Raw genomic sequence first — 20,849 nt, forward strand, 5'->3', positions numbered from 1 at the left:
TCCTGTAGAACATTTGCTGAATTAACAAGAAGGTCCAAATAATGCAGAATGAGTCAGAGACAGAGTTTCACAGAGTTTATAAAGTGTCTCCAACTCAACAACTCACTAAACTGACACATTTGTTGAGGGAGTCTGGTGCTGATTTGCTGCAGCCTGAAATCACTGTAGAATGCATCAGAAACATAAACGTGTTCAGTGCCAGGCGTGACACGGCTGCGTGGAGAAGGTCTGTCAGATGTTTCTGAGCTGCTCTTATTTTTATTTGACAGGATAAAGAAACAGAATCAAACCATTGGGACATTTTATTGTGACAAATACAAACATGTTTATAACAGTCAACCTACACTTTAAATCTTCTCAGGTCCCGTTCTGATACCGGACGTCCTGTTGACTGAACCCAGGTGGGTGTGTGAGTGTGTGAGGTGTCTCTAGGCTCTGCGTGTGAAGTGCTGCGAGTCTCTGAACTCCAGGTAGAGGCTGAACAGCAGGTGCAGAGACTGGATCCGGCTGCCATGGACGGGGATGTCCAGCAAGCTGCAGATGATGTCGGCGTACTGGGCGGGGCTGCAGTCCAGGCGGGCCGGAGGCAGCTGCAGCCGGCCCAGCTGCTCCTCCAGCTCGGCCGGCCACTCCTGCATCAGGCTGTCGATGTCGGGCATCGCTCGGCTGTACTGGACGCTGGCCGGAGGTTTGGACCGGTGCAGGGCGCTGATGCTATCCACCCAGCTGTCCACCGCCCGAGGGTTGGACTGAGGACTCGCCACACTCGTCACCTTCTTCAGCTGGAGGACAGAGAGGGACAGCCAAGTGTCAGAGGAAGAGGTGCATTGTGGGTAATGCTCTGAATCTGATCACGTGGTCATGATGGACAGCAGCCAGACAGCATAGCATTAGCATCGAGCTAACAGGTCAGTGGGTTGTCAGTGGCCTCTGATTGGCTGTTCAGAATGTAAACATGTCAGATTGGACCAGGACCACATTAACTTCTGGGTCGGTCCAGATCGGATTTGAAAATGTGAAACGACAGTGTGATGATGAAGACGGTGATGAAGAGTACCTCAGCAGCTCCGTGCTGTTTGGTCTCCTCTGACAGCCACAGGGACAGCACCGTGGGGTCCGACTGCTTCACACTGGGCTCGTCTAGAACCAGCAGACCCAGACTATCCACTTTCCCGTCTGGCCTTGGCACCTGAACAGCACACAGGAAACACACCCCGACTCAGAACCTCTACTGTCGGCCAGCCGGCTCTGCTCTTGGACCAGAACCACGGACAGATAATAAACCCCAGGTGTGTTTGTACCTTGAGGAAGGCGTCGATGTCTCCAACAGCCGGGATGAAGTCCGGGATGAACGGCTTCAGGCTGTGCTCCAGCTCCACGGACTGAGGGGTGTACCTGAGAGGACACCACAGAACCTCTGTTAGTGTCAGATGGACCAAGAGGACCAAAGAAGAACCACACCTGGTTCCTCCAACATTAACCTCATCACGTCTACACAGCTAAAACAAACATGGCGGCTCTGTGTGAGTGGACTGTTCACGAGCAGCAACGGAGGATCAAGGCTCGTCACCGTGTGATGTACTGGAACAGCTCTTTGATCTCGGTGCTGACGGGCAGGTTGGCGTAGTCGGCGGGATCGTACGCTCCCTCCGGAGCCTTACTGGGCTCGTCATCATCGTCGGAGTCGTCTTCATCGGAGTCCTCCTCCTCTTCGTCCTCCTCTTCCTCCTCCTCGTCCTCCTCGTGTGGACCGACTCCGGGCTGCCTGCCGCTCACCTCGTTGGCCCTCAGAGGCGCGTGGTCATCATCAAACTCGTCACTGCCGCTGTTGGCCGACATCAGGCCACGCCCCCTCCTGCTCCTCCTGGACTCTGACTGGAAGAAAAACATCAGTGATGTCACAGCAGATGACACACACACACACACACACACACCTGGAGTCATGTCTGGTTGTGGGTGTGTTCATGTTCATACCTTCAGTTCTTCTGATCAAAAACGTTAAATAACTTGAGCACAATCTCATTTAAATCAGCTCAATAATATACATTCAAAGTACATTTACTCACAGTACTGCAGTACTTAAACTACTGACACTTCACTGTTAATTATTTTACTGCATAAAGCTGATAAGTGTGTACTTTTACTGCTGGCTCTTAATCTACAAGAAGTACTTGTTGCAGGTATTTCTGAGGAGTTTATCTGTCCGTCGTGGTTGTCAGTACACAGCCGGGTGGAGGGCTGACTCCGGCCGGGCAGTGCAGCGGTGGTGGCCGGAGGATGTTACCTGTCGCCGGCTGCGGGGTGTCGGGCTGTAGACGCTCGTCACCTCCTCGGAGTCGATCACCTCCAAGCTCTCGTCGTACGGCTGGTTCTTCAGCAGTCGGGTGTCTTTGCCCCGGTCAGGCCGCTCCATGGGACGCTCACAGGTCACCGGGTGAAGCCAGCCGCGGCCGCTCACACTGATGTCCCGGGGAGAAGAGCTCTGGAGCCGCTCCGCCGTTTATCTGCCCCGCTACAGCCGTTAGCTCCTCAGGCTAATATAAGCCCAATGCTAACGACAAACCGAACCCCGGAAGGTTTAAACCGTCCGGACCAACCAACACACGATGTAACTTTATAAAGACGACTATTAATCTATACATTAATAAAATATATACCACATAAATGTGTTTTATGTTTACATATGTCGCTTCAGTTCATCTGCGCAGAGTCTTGTTAGCTTCCAGCTAGCAGCTAGTTACTGAAGTTGTACTGTACTGTATCCTGGCAACGGGCAGCGCAGTGCATCATGGGATGCAGCACTGCCATTCAGATACAACAGCGCCTCCAGGCGGCGACGCTGAGAACTGCAGCACGGAGGAGCGCAGAATCCCAGGTTTAATTCGACTTTAACGAAATTTATTTATTTATTTGTATTTATTCATTTAAATGACGTCTCATTTAAAAAGCTGAACCAGACAACGTGACATCTGATCAGGAATGCCTGAAACAATATATCAATCAAAAAGTTTTCTTTTTCTGTGGATGAAAACAAACAATCATTTATATTTTTCTTTTGCCAATTTTTCTAGAAATCCTGTTCAGATCCGCTCCACATCTGGACAGAACCGCAGCCGACATCTTCAAAACGATTCTGTTGTCCCAACAGATCCTCAAATGTAAGAATGTGAACCAGATGATTATTCCATTATCAAAACAGTTGGAAATTATGAATTAGCTTGACTTCTTCAGGAATGAAAATGGAGCTTTTTGGTCTTCAGGCTAGACTTTATGTTAGTGGGACACCAAACAGTGAAGCGTGGTGGCAGCATGTTTCTCAGCAGCAGGTTTGTTAAAGTAGCTGAAAATCCTATAACTTTATTGACAGAAACACTTCAAAGCTCAAACATGTCAAAAGTGATAAATAGTTTATAACAGCACATTTGTGAAGCAGAGCAACTTAAACATAAGAAACCAAAACATCTCAAATCACATCATTTCTTTCGTTGGTCCAACCAAACGTCTTCTTCACATTCAGTTTTTGCAGCTCTCTTTGTGTCCAGGTTTGCCCAGAGTGGTCTCTCTGCAGTGTAAAGGCCTCGGTGCTGATTCAGAGAAACCTCACCACATTAGTCAGAGCTCTTTGGTTTCTCCTTCGTGTGAATGAGGTTGTGACGTTGTAACACTTTTAAAGATCTAAATGATGTTCCACACTGCTCACCCGATGGATATTTATGTCGCTCACCCGATGGAATGTTTTCTCACAGCGGTCACACTTGTACCTTTTCTCTGTGGTGTGAATGTGTTGATGATTGCTCAATCCACTCTGGTTACTGAAAGTTTTCCCACATTCTTCACACCAGTACAGTCTCTCCCCAGTGTGAACGCGCTGGTGCTTCATCAGGTTACATGAAGTAGAGTAACTTTTCCCACACAGGTCACAGGTAAACGGTTTCTCTCCGGAGTGACTATGTTGGTGAACATTGAGATGATTTCGCCTAAAGAAACGTTTCCCACATTGGTCACAGCTGTATGGTTTCTCTCCAGTGAGATGTCTCTGATGCACCACTAAAGAACTGTTGCATCACGCCCAGCTCTCATGTTAGGCATCTGACGGAGACATTTCTTCTTCTTCTATGTTAACGTTCACTGACTTCTTTATAAGAGTCATACCACTTACCAGACCTTGTTGTTTTTGGACTTCCTCCGGCTCTTTGTGCCAGTACAGGAGTGGCGGCCTGGGCAGGAGAAGGATGAGAGGAACATAATCATCATCCTGCTGTTTATCTCAGTGGAGTACAAAACTAAATAAAGTTTATTACCTCCTGAATCTTTCTCTTTTTCCCTTTCTTCAACCTCTCTTTAGTCCCTTTCTTCTTTACGTTAATCACTTCCTCTCTTTCTCGTCCGACCATCTTCTTGCTTCCCTTTGACTTTTTCTCTTTTCTACCTCTTCTTTGCATTCTTCTGCCTGTAACTGTCTTCTAATCCCGTACTTCTTTCTGTTTGTTTCACATCTCCTTCACATTGAACCTCGTCAGTTTCACAACAACATTTATAACAACCATTGCAGATTTCTCATTTTGATCCCCTTTTTCATTCATGTAGTGTTCAGTTTTTTGTCCAGTTTTTTATTTTTGATCCTACCTGTCTTTTCCTGTCAGTCCCTGACCCTGATGTCTTTTTGCTTACTCAGGCCTGAGGGATTAATTTAAACCTCGTCCTTCCAAAGACTGTTGTCCTTTAGGTTCCTGACCTACATCTAAGAGAGTCCTGCTCTCACAAGTCCCCGACTTGCTTTATGTATCTGAGAAAGGTTGTTTCTTACCCTTTTGATGATTTGAGTCCCTGACTCGGTGTTTGCCTGGCTGGTCCGTCTCTCCTCCTTGGTGAGCCCCGTCACTGTCCCCCTCTCCAGAGGACCTGGCCTCCCTGTCCAAACGAGGCTGTAGGAGCCCCGTGGTGGAGGTCTTTCCAGGAGGTTTCTTTCCTCCACCTTCCAAGGTCTTCAGGTCCGCTGATGTGGACAGAGAGACAGATATTAAAAGCCACGTTGCACGTTGTTAAAATAATTCTGTGATAACTGGAGGAAGCAGATCGGAGTCCGCTCAAAGCTCAAACAAGGTCAACGGATCTCTTCATGAAGCACAACATTTCCATCACAACGTCAGTTTGTCCTCATTATTTCTGCTTTATATTTGATAACATTATTATCATTAATAATAATAACAGCTGTATTTAAAGGAGCATCTCACCTTAAAAGTCCAACTCTGAACACGGCCAGCTGATTTGAAGGATGTTGTTAATGGTGCGATGACATCAGTGTGTTGCAGCCAGGTGCTAACTGTTAGCAACAGCAGAGCTAATGAGGACTTGGTGTTATTACCTCATCAATCGTGTCAAGAGAGAAATTCTTTGGACTGCTCCTTTAAAGAGAGCTTAACTTCTTCACTCTAAACTTGTTTTGAAGTTTGATGCAGCAGAATATAAACTCATTTAATAAGGCTTAAAGTATGTCGCTGGATTTATTTTGCATTTTACAAGAAGCTGCTAAACCTTTTAAGAATTCATGTTTTCACTAAAATATAAGGAACAAAATCAGAGACTGATCAACAATAAACCTAAAGACTGTCATATCATAATTACACTGACATGTGGAAGAATATGTGACGTCACTTTCTGTTCTATATAAAACAAACCTGTCCATCACTGAGACAAACAGACTCCATGTTTCTACTCAAGGACAGAAAGAAGTTCGTGTAGGACATTTGCTGAATTTCCAAGAATGACACAATGAGTTAGAATCTGACAGAGTTTTGTTTATGGAGCCTGGTGAAGTTGGATCAGCTTGTTCACTAACATGTGCTGCTAAAATCAGCAGGTAAACAGACGTTTGATCTACGTCACAGTGAAGCACCTGGAGATCGGACAGTGTTGTGTTTTCTTCCTGTTGTCTCGATGAGGACATTAGTCCAGTAGGTGTCCTCCAGTGTGATCACCACCCCGCTGTTTTATTTTGTCTGGTTAACCGGAAACACGGCGCTTCAAGTAGGTGTTCGTGAATACCGCCCGTCCATTATTGTGAGGTTCATTTACGAAGTTAATGTTTTATAACTGTCTGTATGTTTATGTGTTACTGCTATCATCAAGTATAAACATATAAAATTATCTATCTATCGATAAACCTTCACACAGTAAGTTTTGTTGCGGGCATGTGAGCGGACACCTCTGTCACAGGGTCCTGAACTCCGCAGGAACCCGGAAGTGAAGGTAAACACCGCAGCTGCTCCTTAAAACGTCTCATAAAACTCCGTTAAGAAACAGAATTCGCGATGTTTAAACGCATTTTAAAGTATTTTAACAGTAATTAAACTTGTGCTCGGTTTAAAGAGGCTTTAACGGAGTAACGGACAATTTGTTGACCGTTTTTCAGCCGTCTGAGTCGACCAGAGAACCAGACTCCATTCGAGAAAACAGACATTTTTAACACCGAATTCAACACTTAACACATAAATAACCTGACACCAGGTGGAGAATACTGTCGGACCTTTTAGATCCAAGAGGAAATACTCTGCAATTCGGCACACAGCTGAATCACCCGGTGCTTACTGATGGTTATTGATTTATTCATTCAAGACAGACTGTTGATGAAAGACAAAGTGTAAACAGTGTTTTGTTGATGATCTGCAGGTAAAATGATGATAACGACTCTGTGTGTGTGTGTGTGTGTGTGTGTGTGTGTGTGTGTGTGTGTGTGTGTGTGTGTGTGTGTGTGTCAGATGACGGTCCATAACCTGTACATCTTCGACCGTAATGGCAGCTGTCTGTACTACAACGAGTGGAACCGCAGGAAGCAGGCTGGGATCTCTAAGGACGAGGTGAGAAGACAGCAGCTCTGAGCGGAACCACGACGAGGACAAACGTCCCTCAGTCTGTAGACCGTCTCTGTCTCTGTGTCTCTGCAGGAGTTCAAGCTGATGTTCGGGATGCTCTTCTCCATCCGGTCATTCGTCAGCAAGATGTCTCCTCTGGACATGTATCCTTCTCACCTGTCTGTCTGTCTGAAGTGTTCAGATCCTTCACTAGAATATAAAACATCATACTTTATAGAGATGGACGATGTGGCTTAAAATCCATACAGTGACAAACACTGCAGCCTCTTGCGATCACGATCTATAAATCATGACAGAACCACTTCAGAGCAGGTTACATAGAAAGTCAAACTGCTAAAAAGAAAGAAAGAAACGTAGCTCGTCGTTTTGAGAACATTTATTGTAACGTAATGTTGCAGATAAATAAAATTCAAGTACAGTAGCTGCAGAGACTTTAACAAAGAAAAAGCTTAAAGTATTGTGTTTCTCTCCTTTAGTGCAAACCATTCTACAAGGTACGACACTTAGTTTAAGTCCCACCCAAGATGCAGAGAACTGTGTTTTAGTTAAGGAACAGACGCTGTGCTGGAAATACTTTCAGTATTAGGCAAAGAAAATTCTTTTGTGTATGCAAAGATACTTTAAATAAAAACATATTTCAAACGTAAAGTTTCTCACCTGCAGCCTAATTTTGTTCTCTTAATGAAATGAGAACTGGTGTCTTGTTAATGAAGGAACAGATACTGAGACTAATTGTTGTTATATAGTGAATGTTCAGGCTGGTGAAAGGCTCCATGGTACAGCTCGACCACAGGTCCGTTATTCCAAGTCACACAGCTCCTTTTGAACCTTTTCACGGAGCTCAGCATCTCTGTTTCTGTAAAGTATTTGCAGCTTGCACCTCGTGGCGTGGATCAGTAGCTCTGATCACGGCTTTAAAGCTGCGTCTCTCTACCGTTTGGAAAGGGACCATGTCCTCACACAAGCTAACAGTTATTTCCCTGGTCATTTCTTCCTGCTGTGGGAGTACCTTTTGAAAATGACTGTTGGATGGAGGTCTGGATCAGTTCCTGTTTCTTCTGTCCTGCGTTTTACAGACTGGATCTAGAGTTGGCTGCGTTGCCTGGCAGTGCTGGTGTTCAGAGTATAGTTCACTGCTGCTCGTTGGACGGCTTAAATCCAAACCACGTCCAAATAATGGATGTTGCACCGGTCTTTTTCACCAGCTCCTCCATTTTGCTTTCAGCCATGTTTAGTCAAGATGAGGTAAAGTGAGCACCTGTGATGTGATGTCACTTCCTGCTCGTCCATCACTGAGACAAACAGACTCCATGTTTCTACACAAAGACAGAAAGAAGTTCATGTAGAACATTTGCTGAATTAACAAGAAGGTCCAAATAATGCAGAATGAGTCAGAGACTGTTTGTCTGTCTGTCTCACCCTCACCTGTCTGTCTCATCCTCACCTGTCTGTCTCATCCTCACCTGTCTGTCTCACCCTCACCTGTCTGTCTCACCCTCACCTGTCTGTCTCATCCTCACCTGTCTGTCTCACCCTCACCTGTCTGTCTCACCCTCACCTGTCTGTCTCATCCTCACCTGTCTGTCTCACCCTCACCTGTCTGTGGTCCTTAGCAGCCTGTGTGTCCTCAGGAAGGACGGCTTCTTGTCCTTTCAGACCAGCAAGTACCGTCTTCATTACTACGAGACTCCCAGTGGACTGAAGTTTGTCATGAACACAGACCTGTCTGTGCCCAACGCCAGAGAGACACTGCAGCACATCTACAGCAACGTAAGACACACACACACACACACACACACACACACACACACACACACACACACAGCAGCATTTTTGTGAATATAAGCTCAGGATTAGAACAGTTTTTATTGAGCAGTTCCTCCCTCTTCTGTCATTTAGCACAAACTGTCAGACAGCATTTAATTCAGGAGAAGCTGAAGTTTCCCTCCGACTCGTTTAAAGTCCAGGCAGTCAAAATGTGGTGTGTTCTGTTTTTTTTACTGTGAACTCAGAACCTGAGCAAATCTGTTCTGATGATCAGCTCATTAAACTGTCTGTCTGTCTCTCAGCTGTATGTGGAGTACATCGTGAAGAACCCGCTCTGTGTCTCTGCTCACACTTTGGACAGTGAACTGTTCAGCAGCCGACTGGACGCCTTCATCAGAGCTCTGCCCTACTTCAGCCCACGAGCTGCTTAACTCACACACACACACACACACACACACACACACACACACACACGCGCACACTCACACACACACAGTTTTTTTGTATTTATTGTAAACACAAAGACGTCTTTGTGTTTTGTGTGTTGGCTCTGTAAAACGCTTCCTGTGTTGAATTAAACGGCTCTGAACATGAAACATTTGGTGTCTGGATGGATTTAGTGTCATCAGTATATGAATATAACCATCCTGGAGTCAGAAGAGGATTAATGGACTCACAGTCCGTCTTTCAGAGGTTCTGGAGTTCTGTTCTGTTTGTTAACGGTTCCCACACAGGTGACACAGCTCAGACCCCTGAGAGGCTGCAGGAGCAGGTGAGGTGAAGTTGTCCTGCAGCTGACGGCTGCAGCTTCATGAACACACACCTGCCAACACAAACATACACCTGCCAACACAAACACACACCTGTGACTGAATGTCTTCAGAGAAGAGTTCTCCGTCTGCGACTCAAACTGATGAACATCAGAAACTTGAAGCAGACGTTCATCTGATGCTCGTTGGTTGAAGAAACACAGCAGAAGATTTCTCACACTCGGCTGAGGCCATTAATCATGCACACACACACACACACACACACACACACACTCTGGTGTGACGTCAGTGCTGATTGGCTGAAACTGTTTGGGGGGAGAGAACCTGTTGCCCGGAGACGAGCAGCAGCCGTGAGAAGCTAAACTGAAGCTGGACGTCAAAATACAAGCAGAGAAATGAACCCAACGTTTATCTTCATCAGAAGAGTCTTCAGCCTCCGTCAGCTGCCTGCTCTCAGTTCCCAGAGTGCACTGGGGCACGGCACCAGGTGGAGCAGGTGGAGCGACCCCTGTAATGATAAACCACCAAAACACCAGCAGAGTCAAATAAACAAACTCTAGGAACTACAGTACCCATGAGCCTCAGCAGGCTTATAGCCGTTAGCTGATACTCAGAGCAAAACATGAACCACAGCTGCTGAACTGATCCAGAACTGGTCCAAATCCAGTCCAATGTGGCCTCAAGCTGTTCTGAAACTGGCCCTTACATTTGCATTGATCCAAGTCTGGTCTGGAACTGGTTCAAAAGAACTTTCTAGAACTCCCACATGAACCGATCCAGGATCCTTCTAAAGGACCGTTTGACTCCTGGTGTCACTCAAGGAGTCCCGGAGCTGATGGTTCTGGTTCAGCCTGGTTTGTGAGGTCTCATGTGTGAGTGTGTGTCGCTGTGGGGGGGCAAGAATGTTGTGTGCGTCACAACTCTCACGCACACACACACACACACACACACACACACACACACACACACACAGGATAACAACCTGTGTTTTTGTGATCAGTGACCTCTTTCTCTCTAATAAGGTGATTGATGAGCCATTCTTCCTGTGTGTGTGTGTGTGTGTGTGTGTGTGTGTTTTATGTGCATGGTTGATGACGTCAGAGGCTGAATGGGGGGCGTGGTTTTGTCTGACTTGGGACAAAGACAGTGGGGGGTCATTAAACACACACAGACACACACACACACATACACACACACACACCTATCCTTCAGATGATGTGAACTTCTGTAGCCCCGCCCCCTTCCACAGGAAATAGTTTGTAACAAGGACCCAGTCACCACGGTGACAGTTTACGAGGGGGCGGGATGACCGAGGTCAGAGGTCATGAGGGTCTGAGAGAGAGAGAGAGAGTCCTGGAACCAGACATCTGTTAGCATGTTAGCATGTTAGCACTTTGTGTCCTCTCGTCTCAGAGTCTGTTGATGTGTTTTCAGTTGAATGTGTGTAATAAGCTGTGAGGTATCAGGCTGAACATGTTACAGGTTTTATTCATCATTAATGTCCCACAGTTTAATCCTGAAGCTCTTCATGTGCTAACAACAGTTAGCGGTTGCTAACAAGTGTCTGAATGAGACTACAGAGGTTGTCGGGGACATTAAACGTCCTCACAGCAACACGGAGACTCATCTACTCACTAGTCCGTCTTTACAGGCCACTTTAGTTCCACACTGTTCTAACTCTGACTTTACAACTTGTACACTGATCAGTTTATAGAAAACCTGGATAGTAATTGTGCAGTAAGACTCTTAGTGGTGGAGACGTTTCAGTCATGTGACCGTGATGTCGTCTGTCTGTAGCCTAACATTAGCTTCTTACTGCTACACAGTTAATGTAGCTTCACACATCACAGAGTGGAGTTCATCTGTGGAGATTATCTGGATCAACAGAACCTAGAAGGATCAGAACCTAGAAACTAGTTCTACTATGATCCAGAATACAGTTCAGTAATCTCACAGAGGGAAACATGCTAACTTCAATTAGCTATGAACATCATCACTACACCACTGAAGACTTCAAGGAGCTGCAGGTGGAGCAAATCTCAGGTGCTCAGCAGGTGGAGAACACAGAACCGTGCAGGTGGAACATGCGTAGTGCTGATGTGTGACAGAAGATTAATTAATGTTATAATCTTTCAACCTGATCACACTTTCTCTTGGTCAATATGAACCGATCACATCATCTCTCAGTCAGATCCAAACTGAAATCTCTGTGTCTGATTATACTCAAGGACTCCTGGAACATCTTCAGAAAGTAACTCAAGGACCTCTGACTCAACGACTTGTTCTGAACCCTGGGAGTTCTTAGGTGAACCTGGGAACCCCTCAAGGACCCCTGGAACTCCAAGACCATTAAACCATTCATAGACTCTATGATGCTCTTCAATGATCCCTGGAGCCTTGTTGAGAATTCCAGGAACCGCTTCATGTTCCTCTTGTACCCTTTAAGAACTCCAGGATCCCCCTCAAGGAACCCATCAGCAGACCTTCTTAAACCTCCTATGTTACTTCCAGTACCTTCTCAAGAACCCCCTGAACATCACCAAGGACTACTTATCATCTTCAGCATTATCAGCACTCTTCAGAAGCACTGTGGGACTCCTGAAGGCATCCTGGGAACTCCTCAAGGACCATTTTAACCTCCTCAAATACATCTGATACCTGTAAACCCTGAGGAGCTGCAGGACCTCCTCAAGGACCATCTGATCCTCCACACAGAAGCCTGGACCTTCTCAGGACCTTGTAACCCCTCCAGGATTCCAGGCACCTCGTCCCAATTAAAAACAGATTTTTTATTTGTGAATTAAGTTTTCTTCTTTTCATTGAGCTTTTCATCTGATTGGTGGATATTTTGGTCTCTTTCTTCCTCTCACACACACACAAGATGGGTGTGTGTGTGAGTGACCCGCCGTCGTCGGGGTAACGGTAGTGAGAATGTGTGACATCACAGACCTGAGTCGTATTTAGTCGTCCATCGGTCGTCCTCACACAGATCCCCGACCCGTCCTGACACTGAGACAGGACAGACACAAACACACCAAACTCCATTCAGAAAAACATGAATTCTTGGTACGACACCGTCTGAGGCCGATAATCAACTGTTCTCATTGGAGAAACATATTTTGGGCAGGTTGACTCATCGATCGACGACCAGCAGAATCTTCTGGACTTTGTTGGGATTTTGGTTTTAAATTTTGGATTTTAGTTGGAATATTTTCTTCATCTTTCTGTCTGTAAGTTCTGCTGATTTACTGTCCTGTTACCTTTTCATTCTTACTTCACATGTGGAAAAGGTTAGTGTTTAATTCGGCTGCGGGAGGATCAATAAAGTTTTAGATTATTTCATTTGATCTGATTTCTTCCTAATCTAATGCAACCTATATAAAACAAATTTTAATCCAATCATAATTATAAATAATTTAATCTTATGTTTTACCTCTAAATCAATGGAGCTGAGTCAGAGATTTAGAAATTAGATTAAAACTAATAAAAGTTCAAGATGATGTTTGTTGTCCGACAGCAGCAGCTGTTTGTTCCAGATTGTAAAAGACGTAGATGAATCCACAGAATCACACCTGTCATGAGTAATCAGATTACAGTGTTCAGCTCTCAGTCCGTCTGAGCGACCAGCTGGGATGTGATGTCACTTCCTGCTCTGTATGAAATCAACCCGTCCATCTCTGAGAGAAACAGATTAGTCAACATGTGGGAAACACTACAGAGTTTCACAACATTATAAAGTTTGTTTTAACTCAACAACTCTTAAAAACACCACATTTGTTAATGGAGTCTGGTGATGTTGTGTTACTGGTTCAGTGGTTGGAGGACGTCAGCTGAGTAGCTGCTCCTTCAGCCTGTTCTGCAGCCCCTCAGCCAATAAGAAAGCAGGATAATCTGTTGCCATGGTGATGGATTATTAACCTAATTTTGTCTTTTTAATTTCTGATTTTAGAAGATGGCTGCTTCCTCCTCCTCACTCGTTCCTCTCCTCCTCCTCTTCCTCATCGTCACCGTGGTGTCGAGACCTTCACCTCAACGAGATGATGATCAGGTCTGTGGAGACATCTTCATCATCTTCATCATCATCATAATCATCATCTTCATCATCATCATAATCATCATCTACATCATCATCATCATCATCTTCATCATCATCATCATCATCTTCATCATCTTCATCATCTTCATCATCATCATCATCATCATCATCTTCATCATCTTCATCATCATCATCATCATCATCATCATCATCATCATCGTCATCTTCATCATCATCATCTTCATCATCGTCATCATCACCATCATGAGACCCTGTGTTGTACATCACACATGTTTTACATTGCAGCAGAACCATTTGAAACAGCAGACCGGTTCTGAGAGAAGTGTCTGTGTCACGTGACCCGTTTAGCAGTCAGAATTTGTCTGGTAACATTTGGAAAGTCTAGAAGAGACTCATGATTGAATTATTTAAATCATTTTATCGAACTTCCAGTTAGCTGGCTCTAAACCAGTAGTTAGCCGGCTCGGTCAGCGATCCACTGAGCAGCTTTAATAGAACCGGGCTCCACCTCCGACGCTGTGTTCAGTAATCAAACATCATTCATAGACCACATCCGACACATGTCATCGGATTAGATTAGATTAGATTCAGGCAGTTTGTGGGTCGATGTGGAGTCCAGGAGGGTGACAGACGCAGGAACAAGCTTCCCCTGAACCCGATGGACCGGGTACGTAGACCTGTAGTGCCTCCTGTAGGGGAGGAGGGGGAACAGTCTGTGGTTGGGATCAGAACAGTCTGTGGTTGGGATCAGAACAGTCTGTGGTTGGGATCAGAACAGTCTGTGGTTGGGATCAGAACAGTCTGTGGTTGGGATCAGAACAGTCCTTGACGATGCTGCAGACATCGCCTGCTCTGCAGAACTTTCTGGTCCGAGACAGAGCGGCTGCCATACTGTGACACAGCTGGTACGGATGCTCTCGATGGTGCAGCGGTAGAAGTTCACCAGAACCTGAGGAGACAGATGGACCTTCTTTAGTCTCCTCCACATCACGTGGCCTTCCTGTCACATTCACACTGATCTCAGCAGGTGTATGTTGGATTGTTGACAGCTGGAAAAGATGTTTAATGTTGTAGATTGAAATATGTTTAAAACTTGATAATTACCACCAAGTGTTGACACATTTGACGTTTGAACCCGTCTGTGTCTTCAGGTGTTGCGCTCTCTGTTCGGCTCGCGTCTCTCTTCGCTCATCTTGGCCCCGCCCTCTGATGACATCACAGAGGGCTCAGCCGGACGCCCTGTCTCGGCCTCGTCTCCCTCCGGGGGATTGGTCACCAGTCGTGGTGCTGCGAGGGGATTGGCCGGCAGACAGGAAGCGGTCCCGCAGTTCTTCCTGGACTTCCTCCAGCGACAGTCCAAGATCAAGAGGCGGAGCAGGAAGTCCATGTTCGGAGGGAGAGGCTGCTTCGGGATGAAGATGGACCGCATCGGCTCCATCAGCGGGCTGGGCTGCTAGAGACGCGTTACCTCTGTGATGACGACCCAGACTCAGCTCTGATGGTGACTCTAACCTCTGTGATGTCACAGCAGGTGACCCCAGGCTGACCCTGCATGACCTCTGACCTCCGGGAGCACACCCGCCAGGCAGTCGGACTCCATGTTGGAACGTTACTAACTAAAGGACTAATGTAAAGGAGATGTGCACCTGTAGGGAGGTGGACACAGGTAGACCTCAGAGGAGACGACTTCTACTTCCTCTGGAATCCTACTAATGACCCCCGACCCCTGATCCCTGGCTCCTACACAGCCAGCAGAGCACTGTGTGTGTGTGTGTGTGACGACCATGTGTTAAACATGCAGAGGTGTGTGTGTATGTGTGTGTGTGACGACCATATGTTAAACATGCAGAAGTGTGTGTGTGTGTGTGTGTGTGTGTGTGTGTGTGTGTGTGTGTGTGGACCTACTGCAGTCTGACTGCAGGATGTAATAAAATGAAAAGAAACTCTTTCTGGTTCATGTCGCTTTATTTTCTCATTAATCATCATTTCAAGGGTTTAATATTGACTTTCTATGGACAGTAAGTGACGTCATTTTATTCCACATTGTGTGAATATAATTTTACAGTTTATTTTATTGTCTGATTTTATTTGTTTACACACATGAAAACGAGACAAATCAATAAACACACGAACCGTCAGAGAGGTGATTAACTATCGATCACGTTCCCTTTAAGTAAGGGAACATTCACACTGGCACGTCCAAAGTGGGCTGACCCGACTCTGGCCTGGGGCTTGCTGGTTCTGGTCCGGAGCAGGTCATCCATGACTTTGTGGGTTAAGAGGTGCCAGTGTGAGACGGGTCAAAAGAACTCAGTTTAGAGCAGAAGAGTTCAGATCAGACAGACCCGGGCTGAGGTGGACCGGAACCAGAAGGGTGCAGTGGTACTGATACAGTGTCATCATTCAGAACATCATTCTGGACTCTAGCGCTTCTTCCCGCCACTAGAAGGCAGCAGGGAGCCATTTTGAATCCTCCCCTGTCACGTGACCGGGCCAGTCCCTTCATAGCTCTCTCGGCTAGCAGCTAGCTCACGGTTAGCATTTCATTCGGAGCAACACGGAAACAAACCCCGGCGGAGACTCCTCACCTCCCGCGGAACGTTTTCACTGGTAACCGGCGCTCCTCCACCGTCTCCTCCTCCCGGCTGTCCCCGGCTCTCCGTCCTCCTGGTCCAGGCCGTTAAACCTCAAACATGTCGGCGGTGCAGCGGATGAAAGTGGCGAACGAGCGGCACAGCAAGACCATCACACAGCGGGGACACGTCCAGAAAACCTCGGTACTGACAGCCGGGCTAACGGCTAACCAGCTAGCTAACACTCCGCTACAGATCGAGGCATCAGCACACAGCTGCAGCCTCTCGTTTATTTTATACATTATATATTTATGTGTTGTGTTAAGTCTTTACTGTGCCTGCTGCAGTTTAGCTGCTCGGTTAAAATGCGACGCGGTGACTGAAGCTGCGATGCAGTTTGCGCTCAGCGTTGACGAAGCTAGCTTTAGCATTAGCATGTACAGCTGCACGATCGACGTGTCTCAGCACAGTCTGACACCATGAAGCCGAGAAGTCTTCACATGTTATAGATTACAGTGAAACAGTCTCAGCTGACGTCTGACCCTAACCCCCGACCGACACGCTAACACGCTGCTCTAAGGGACACCGAGCCAGACTCCATCAAACATCTGTCACGTTCATGTGGTGTCGCCTCTGTACACAGCTGCACGTCATGACTGTGGTACTGAAGCCTTCAGCTGGACTGTCTGACAGTCCGGCTTCAGTTCGGCTCACACTCTCCGTCCCTGCCGGGTCTTGTTTGGGGGGCACGGTGAGGTCCAGTCCGCCTCACACATCCTGCCCGCTGTCAACACTGCAGTGGGCGGAGGCGCCACACTGCACATCTGCTGGAAGAACGTGTCTTTGTTCCTTATGAATCGTGTTTTTACTAATTCTGCACGAAACGAATTGAAGCAGGTCCCCACACAGTGTGAACACAGATCACATGTTGGTGATCTGTGGTGTTGACTCAGGCAAACAGAGCACAGCTGTAAATACACACATTTGTCAGCGGAGTTCGTGATTAGCACGTACTTGGGTCTCTTAGCAAGGTGCTGTCATCTGTAACAGCAGTGTGAGACGACAGAGACCCCCCTGAGTCCATCTGAGACCCTCCTGAGTCCCCCTGAGTCCATCTGAGACCCTCCTGAGTCCCTCCTGAGTCCCTCCTGAGACCCTCCTGAGTCCTGGATCTCAGTCTGGGACTAAAGATATTCTGTTTAATGATTGTAACTGATATAATGTCCACTCTGTGTCTGATGATTAAAGCCTCTGGGATCAGACTCATGCCTCATGTTTGACTCCACAGTCACAGGCGGAACTCGGTACAGACCTCAGATGGTGACGTAGGATCGGATCACTGCGACGTAGTTCCCATAATTCTGATTTAAAGTCCCGGTTTTAATCCAGTGTGTCGTTATTTAACCTGTGCAGACTGACATCACAGCTGCTGTCAGTTGCTGCTAACAGACTGACTGTTAGCATCTGTTAGCATCCTCCAGGTAACTCCAGGGTTAATACAGTCATCACGACATAATTAATGCTATATAAGGTGTAGAGTTGCATATTCTTGAGTTGTCCCCTCTCGTACCTTTTTGGATATATGTTCTGTTAGCCTGAAGCGAGCGGCTCGTTACTGTCATAATTTACCCAGAATGCTCAGCCCTGCACTTGCAGATCTGCACATTAATGTGCACATTGTGTCCTCATTGAATCGCTCAGTTTGAATCCATAAAACAGTTCAACAATCCAGAACTGAATATCTTGGACAAGGAAGCAATGAAATAACTGCAGGGTAGTTTTCTGTCATCTGTTGTATTGATTAATTATTGATTGATTAATATGTTTATGTGTGTGTGTGTTTCAGCGGCCTGTTAACGAGGAGAAGTCTCCGGTGGGCCCGTGGCTGCTCGCTCTGTTCGTCTTCGTGGTTTGTGGATCAGGTGAGTCTCTCTTCAACCTACACAGCTAGCTTAGCACTAGCTTGCTACCGTAGGAAACTCTCTGACAGCGCTGAATCACTGAAGGCTGGGGTTTGTTGTTGAACGCTGTAAATATTATTCAAAGTTCTCAGAAAGCCGAGAGGATGCAGACGAGCAGCGGTCTTGTATAGTTTGTCAGGACAGAAGAGCTACAATCTGTTGATCCTTATTGATCCACCTGTGAGAGTCTGGCAGCAGCAGAGCCTCAGTGCTGAAAACCATGTTCACAATCATGACTATGGAGAATCTTTATCTGCTTCCTGCACAGCTGATCGGATCTCTGGGGGTTTTCTGCAGAACTGCTGCATCATCAAAGTGTCAAAATGTTCTGAAAACATCAGCATCATATTATCACATCAACATAAAACACAAGCCATGAATGTTGAATTTCCCAAATCTGTCCATGTTTTATAACTTTTTTTTTTATATCACAAACTGCCGTCTGTCATGAAGGAATGCGTCTGTGATGTTGAGTAATCGATCTAAAGATGGAATGTTTCTACAGTTTGTCCAATCAGTAATCAATACATGTGATTGATCTGTGTCTTTCAGCCATCTTCCAGATCATCCAGAGCATCAGGCAGGGCATGTGATGACCTTTGACCCTGCAGCCGAGCCCGACACATGGCGCCATCATGACCCCGCCTACCACACACACACACACACACACACACACACACACACACTTGTTCCTGTGGAGTTTAAACTGAGCTGGTCTTTCTTCTCACTGTAACCCGACCTCTGTTCCTCCTCCCCTCCCCCCCCCTTTTTTTTTTTTTTTACTTCCTCCCGTGTTGATGAAGCTGATCAGATATTGGTTATTGATTGCTTGTCAGATGAAGTCTTAACTCTTCTTCCTGTTTCTCTGACGCAGTCGTCCAGCTGCTTTTTATTCTCTGCTCACACACGTTTGCTCGCTGGCGTTTGACTGAAGCTGATGTTAGTGTCTTTATTTTTCTGACTCTGAATTTAAAGGAACGTTCTGCTCGAGAACCCATCGTCGCTTTAACGTCACATTATTAAGAAAGAAGAAATTCAAATTGTCGCGGAGCCTCAACGAATAAACAAATGAAGGTCATCATTGATAGATGAGATAAATGAAAAACACAAATGACTTCAATCCAACTCTTCACTCCAGTTTTTCTTGTTTTCTCATCACTTCCTCCAGATATTTCACATTAAAAGTCTTCCAGCCTGAATGTCAGCGATAGACTTTTAATATGAAATGCGTACAGGAAGTGTTGACAGCAGTTTGAAACCGATGGAGGGACACTTGGTGAATCTGCTCTTCCTGATCGTTGTTCAGCTGCTGTCAACACTTCCTGTAAGTGTTTCACAATAAAAGCCCGGCAGTTATGGGTCGTCAGATGGTCAGATAGATTTGGAGCAACATGCTGCTTCTTCTGTTGTGTAACTCCACTTCTCATTTCTGAAATGATGATAAAATGAAGAAGTCAGATGTGTGAAACACAGAAGGAATGTTTAAACAGGTAACGACATGAAGCTCACACCAGCTGGACCGTTAGATTAGTTGGAGTAGTGGAACATGACAGATCTGTCTGCAGGTCAAAGTGTCTTCGTCCGCATCATGTTCATTCTGCTCGTCACACTTTATAAAAGGGTGTTGAGGGTTTTAATGAGCTTTTCTAAACAGACTGTATGAGTCTGCATGTAAACTGTCGAAGTGTAACAACAAAGATGAAAAGTCGACTTGAAACTGAAGCTACAGCTTCTGTTGTGAGTTCTTTGTTTGTCGACACAGAACAAGACGTCTGCAGCGACCGAAGGACGGAAAGAAAAAGAGTTAAAACCTGAAAAATAAACAGAACTAAAATGAAAAAAAAGGACGTGACGTTCAGGAGTTAACGGTCTGAAATCAGCAGTTTGGTTCCTTTAAATCAGAGTTCTTCATCTGTTTTGTTCTGGTCTCTGGTTGAATCCAGACCGACAGGGTTTTAACGTTCTTGTTTTGATGTAAATGAATAAAACGGTGAAGGTGAAGCTTCAGTCAAACTCTGGCCTCCACCAACACTTCACTGGACTGGTGTCGACGTGAAGAGACGGTCACCTGCTGGTTTTTTGAAGCAGTTGTTGGTTTAGTTGTTGGAAAGGTGAAGCAGTCAGAGAGGTGAAGAGCTCAGCGAGCCTCCTGCTGGACGACATGCTCCGCTTTTATACAAAATAAACCACAGATATTTTTCTCTACACGTCTCTGGTCTCTGTGTCTGACTTCTGATCGAGTTCCATTTACGTCTCATTTCACAACACAGTGTTTCACAATGAACTAGAACCACACAAGAGAAATGACTTGACATGTTCTGGAGCTGAAGAGAAAACCAGACTTGAAGATTCGTCTGTAGCCTTTAAAGAAACAGCTCCACGACACAAGCAGATCAGTTATTTAAGAGTCATTTAAACAGTTTGATGAAGAAAAGTAAGATGTTCTGTTTCTCTAGATCTGAAACATCCAGGGAGCAGTCTGGATCTCCTCTGAAAGCTTCAGTCTGTCACTGTCCCTCTCCAGAACTCAGAACCTTTGAGCTCTAATAAATGTCAGGAGCATTTCTGTGAACACTTTCAAAGACCTGCTGATCAGTGAAACTAACACTGTTCACATCACAGCCTGGTCCACGTTCAGCAGTCCAGAGGCCGACCAGAACCAGAACCTTCTCACGTGTCAGTTCCAGAAGTCCGGATGTAAACAGTGACACAATGTTTCATAAATATAAGACATCTCAAAGTACATGTTAGGAGAAAAAGGTTCATGACATGTTACATAAAGTCAGAAATGTCAGTGCTTATTAAGGGAAGGGGCGGGGCTTACAGGCTCACCTGTAGGCTCACCTGTA

At 45.9% G+C, this 20,849-nt stretch overlaps 4 protein-coding genes across 6 annotated transcripts; 3 read left to right on the forward strand and 1 right to left on the reverse strand.

The window, feature by feature from the left end:
• Positions 1-284: 284 nt before the first annotated feature.
• On the reverse strand, positions 285-2,780 carry ift46 (intraflagellar transport 46 homolog (Chlamydomonas)). Its single transcript, XM_037111229.1, has 5 exons — positions 2,285-2,780; positions 1,571-1,875; positions 1,302-1,395; positions 1,058-1,189; positions 285-782 (listed from the first exon to the last, which is right to left on the reverse strand). Exons 1-5 carry the CDS (start codon positions 2,411-2,413, stop codon positions 429-431), a joined length of 1,014 nt encoding a protein of 337 aa, XP_036967124.1. The 5' UTR covers positions 2,414-2,780; the 3' UTR covers positions 285-428.
• A 3,416-nt stretch (positions 2,781-6,196) lies between these two features.
• On the forward strand, positions 6,197-9,235 carry trappc1 (trafficking protein particle complex 1). Of its 3 annotated transcripts, none has more exons than XM_037111277.1 (5): positions 6,197-6,249; positions 6,759-6,857; positions 6,945-7,015; positions 8,504-8,642; positions 8,942-9,235. In XM_037111277.1, exons 2-5 carry the CDS (start codon positions 6,759-6,761, stop codon positions 9,068-9,070), a joined length of 438 nt encoding a protein of 145 aa, XP_036967172.1. In that variant the 5' UTR covers positions 6,197-6,249; the 3' UTR covers positions 9,071-9,235. The 3 variants fall into 3 exon arrangements, with proteins under 3 accessions (XP_036967172.1, XP_036967171.1, XP_036967173.1); XM_037111276.1 differs by lacking the exon at positions 6,197-6,249 and adding an exon at positions 6,256-6,593; XM_037111278.1 differs by lacking the exon at positions 6,197-6,249 and adding an exon at positions 6,256-6,580.
• Positions 9,236-13,361: 4,126 nt separating this feature from the next.
• Positions 13,362-15,218, forward strand: si:ch73-265d7.2 (C-type natriuretic peptide 2). The gene is made up of 2 exons (XM_037111283.1): positions 13,362-13,457; positions 14,618-15,218. The coding sequence occupies exons 1-2, from the start codon at positions 13,362-13,364 to the stop codon at positions 14,921-14,923; spliced, it is 402 nt and encodes a 133-aa protein (XP_036967178.1). The 3' UTR covers positions 14,924-15,218.
• A 574-nt stretch (positions 15,219-15,792) lies between these two features.
• On the forward strand, positions 15,793-20,207 carry zgc:85858 (uncharacterized protein LOC405879 homolog). Its single transcript, XM_037111293.1, has 3 exons — positions 15,793-16,243; positions 17,886-17,961; positions 18,553-20,207. Exons 1-3 carry the CDS (start codon positions 16,160-16,162, stop codon positions 18,591-18,593), a joined length of 201 nt encoding a protein of 66 aa, XP_036967188.1. The 5' UTR covers positions 15,793-16,159; the 3' UTR covers positions 18,594-20,207.
• Positions 20,208-20,849: the final 642 nt, after the last annotated feature.

The sequence above is a fragment of the Acanthopagrus latus genome, chromosome 10 (genome assembly GCF_904848185.1).
Source record: "Acanthopagrus latus isolate v.2019 chromosome 10, fAcaLat1.1, whole genome shotgun sequence".
Taxonomy (NCBI): Eukaryota; Metazoa; Chordata; class Actinopteri; order Spariformes; family Sparidae; genus Acanthopagrus; species Acanthopagrus latus.

Coding starts and splice junctions, on each gene's coding strand:
- ift46 (XM_037111229.1), bottom strand. CDS start 2,413: ATGGAGCGGCCTGACCGGGGCAAAGACACCCGACTGCTGAAGAACCAG. Junction 1,396..1,570: donor CTGTTCCAGTACATCACACG/GTGACGAGCCTT, acceptor GTGTCCTCTCAG/GTACACCCCTCAGTCCGTGG. Junction 1,190..1,301: donor ACATCGACGCCTTCCTCAAG/GTACAAACACAC, acceptor TGTGCTGTTCAG/GTGCCAAGGCCAGACGGGAA.
- trappc1 (XM_037111276.1), top strand. Junction 7,016..8,503: donor AAGATGTCTCCTCTGGACAT/GTATCCTTCTCA, acceptor GTGTGTCCTCAG/GAAGGACGGCTTCTTGTCCT. Junction 8,643..8,941: donor TGCAGCACATCTACAGCAAC/GTAAGACACACA, acceptor TCTGTCTCTCAG/CTGTATGTGGAGTACATCGT.
- si:ch73-265d7.2 (XM_037111283.1), top strand. CDS start 13,362: ATGGCTGCTTCCTCCTCCTCACTCGTTCCTCTCCTCCTCCTCTTCCTC. Junction 13,458..14,617: donor CTCAACGAGATGATGATCAG/GTCTGTGGAGAC, acceptor CTGTGTCTTCAG/GTGTTGCGCTCTCTGTTCGG.
- zgc:85858 (XM_037111293.1), top strand. CDS start 16,160: ATGTCGGCGGTGCAGCGGATGAAAGTGGCGAACGAGCGGCACAGCAAG. Junction 16,244..17,885: donor GACACGTCCAGAAAACCTCG/GTACTGACAGCC, acceptor TGTGTGTTTCAG/CGGCCTGTTAACGAGGAGAA. Junction 17,962..18,552: donor CTTCGTGGTTTGTGGATCAG/GTGAGTCTCTCT, acceptor TGTGTCTTTCAG/CCATCTTCCAGATCATCCAG.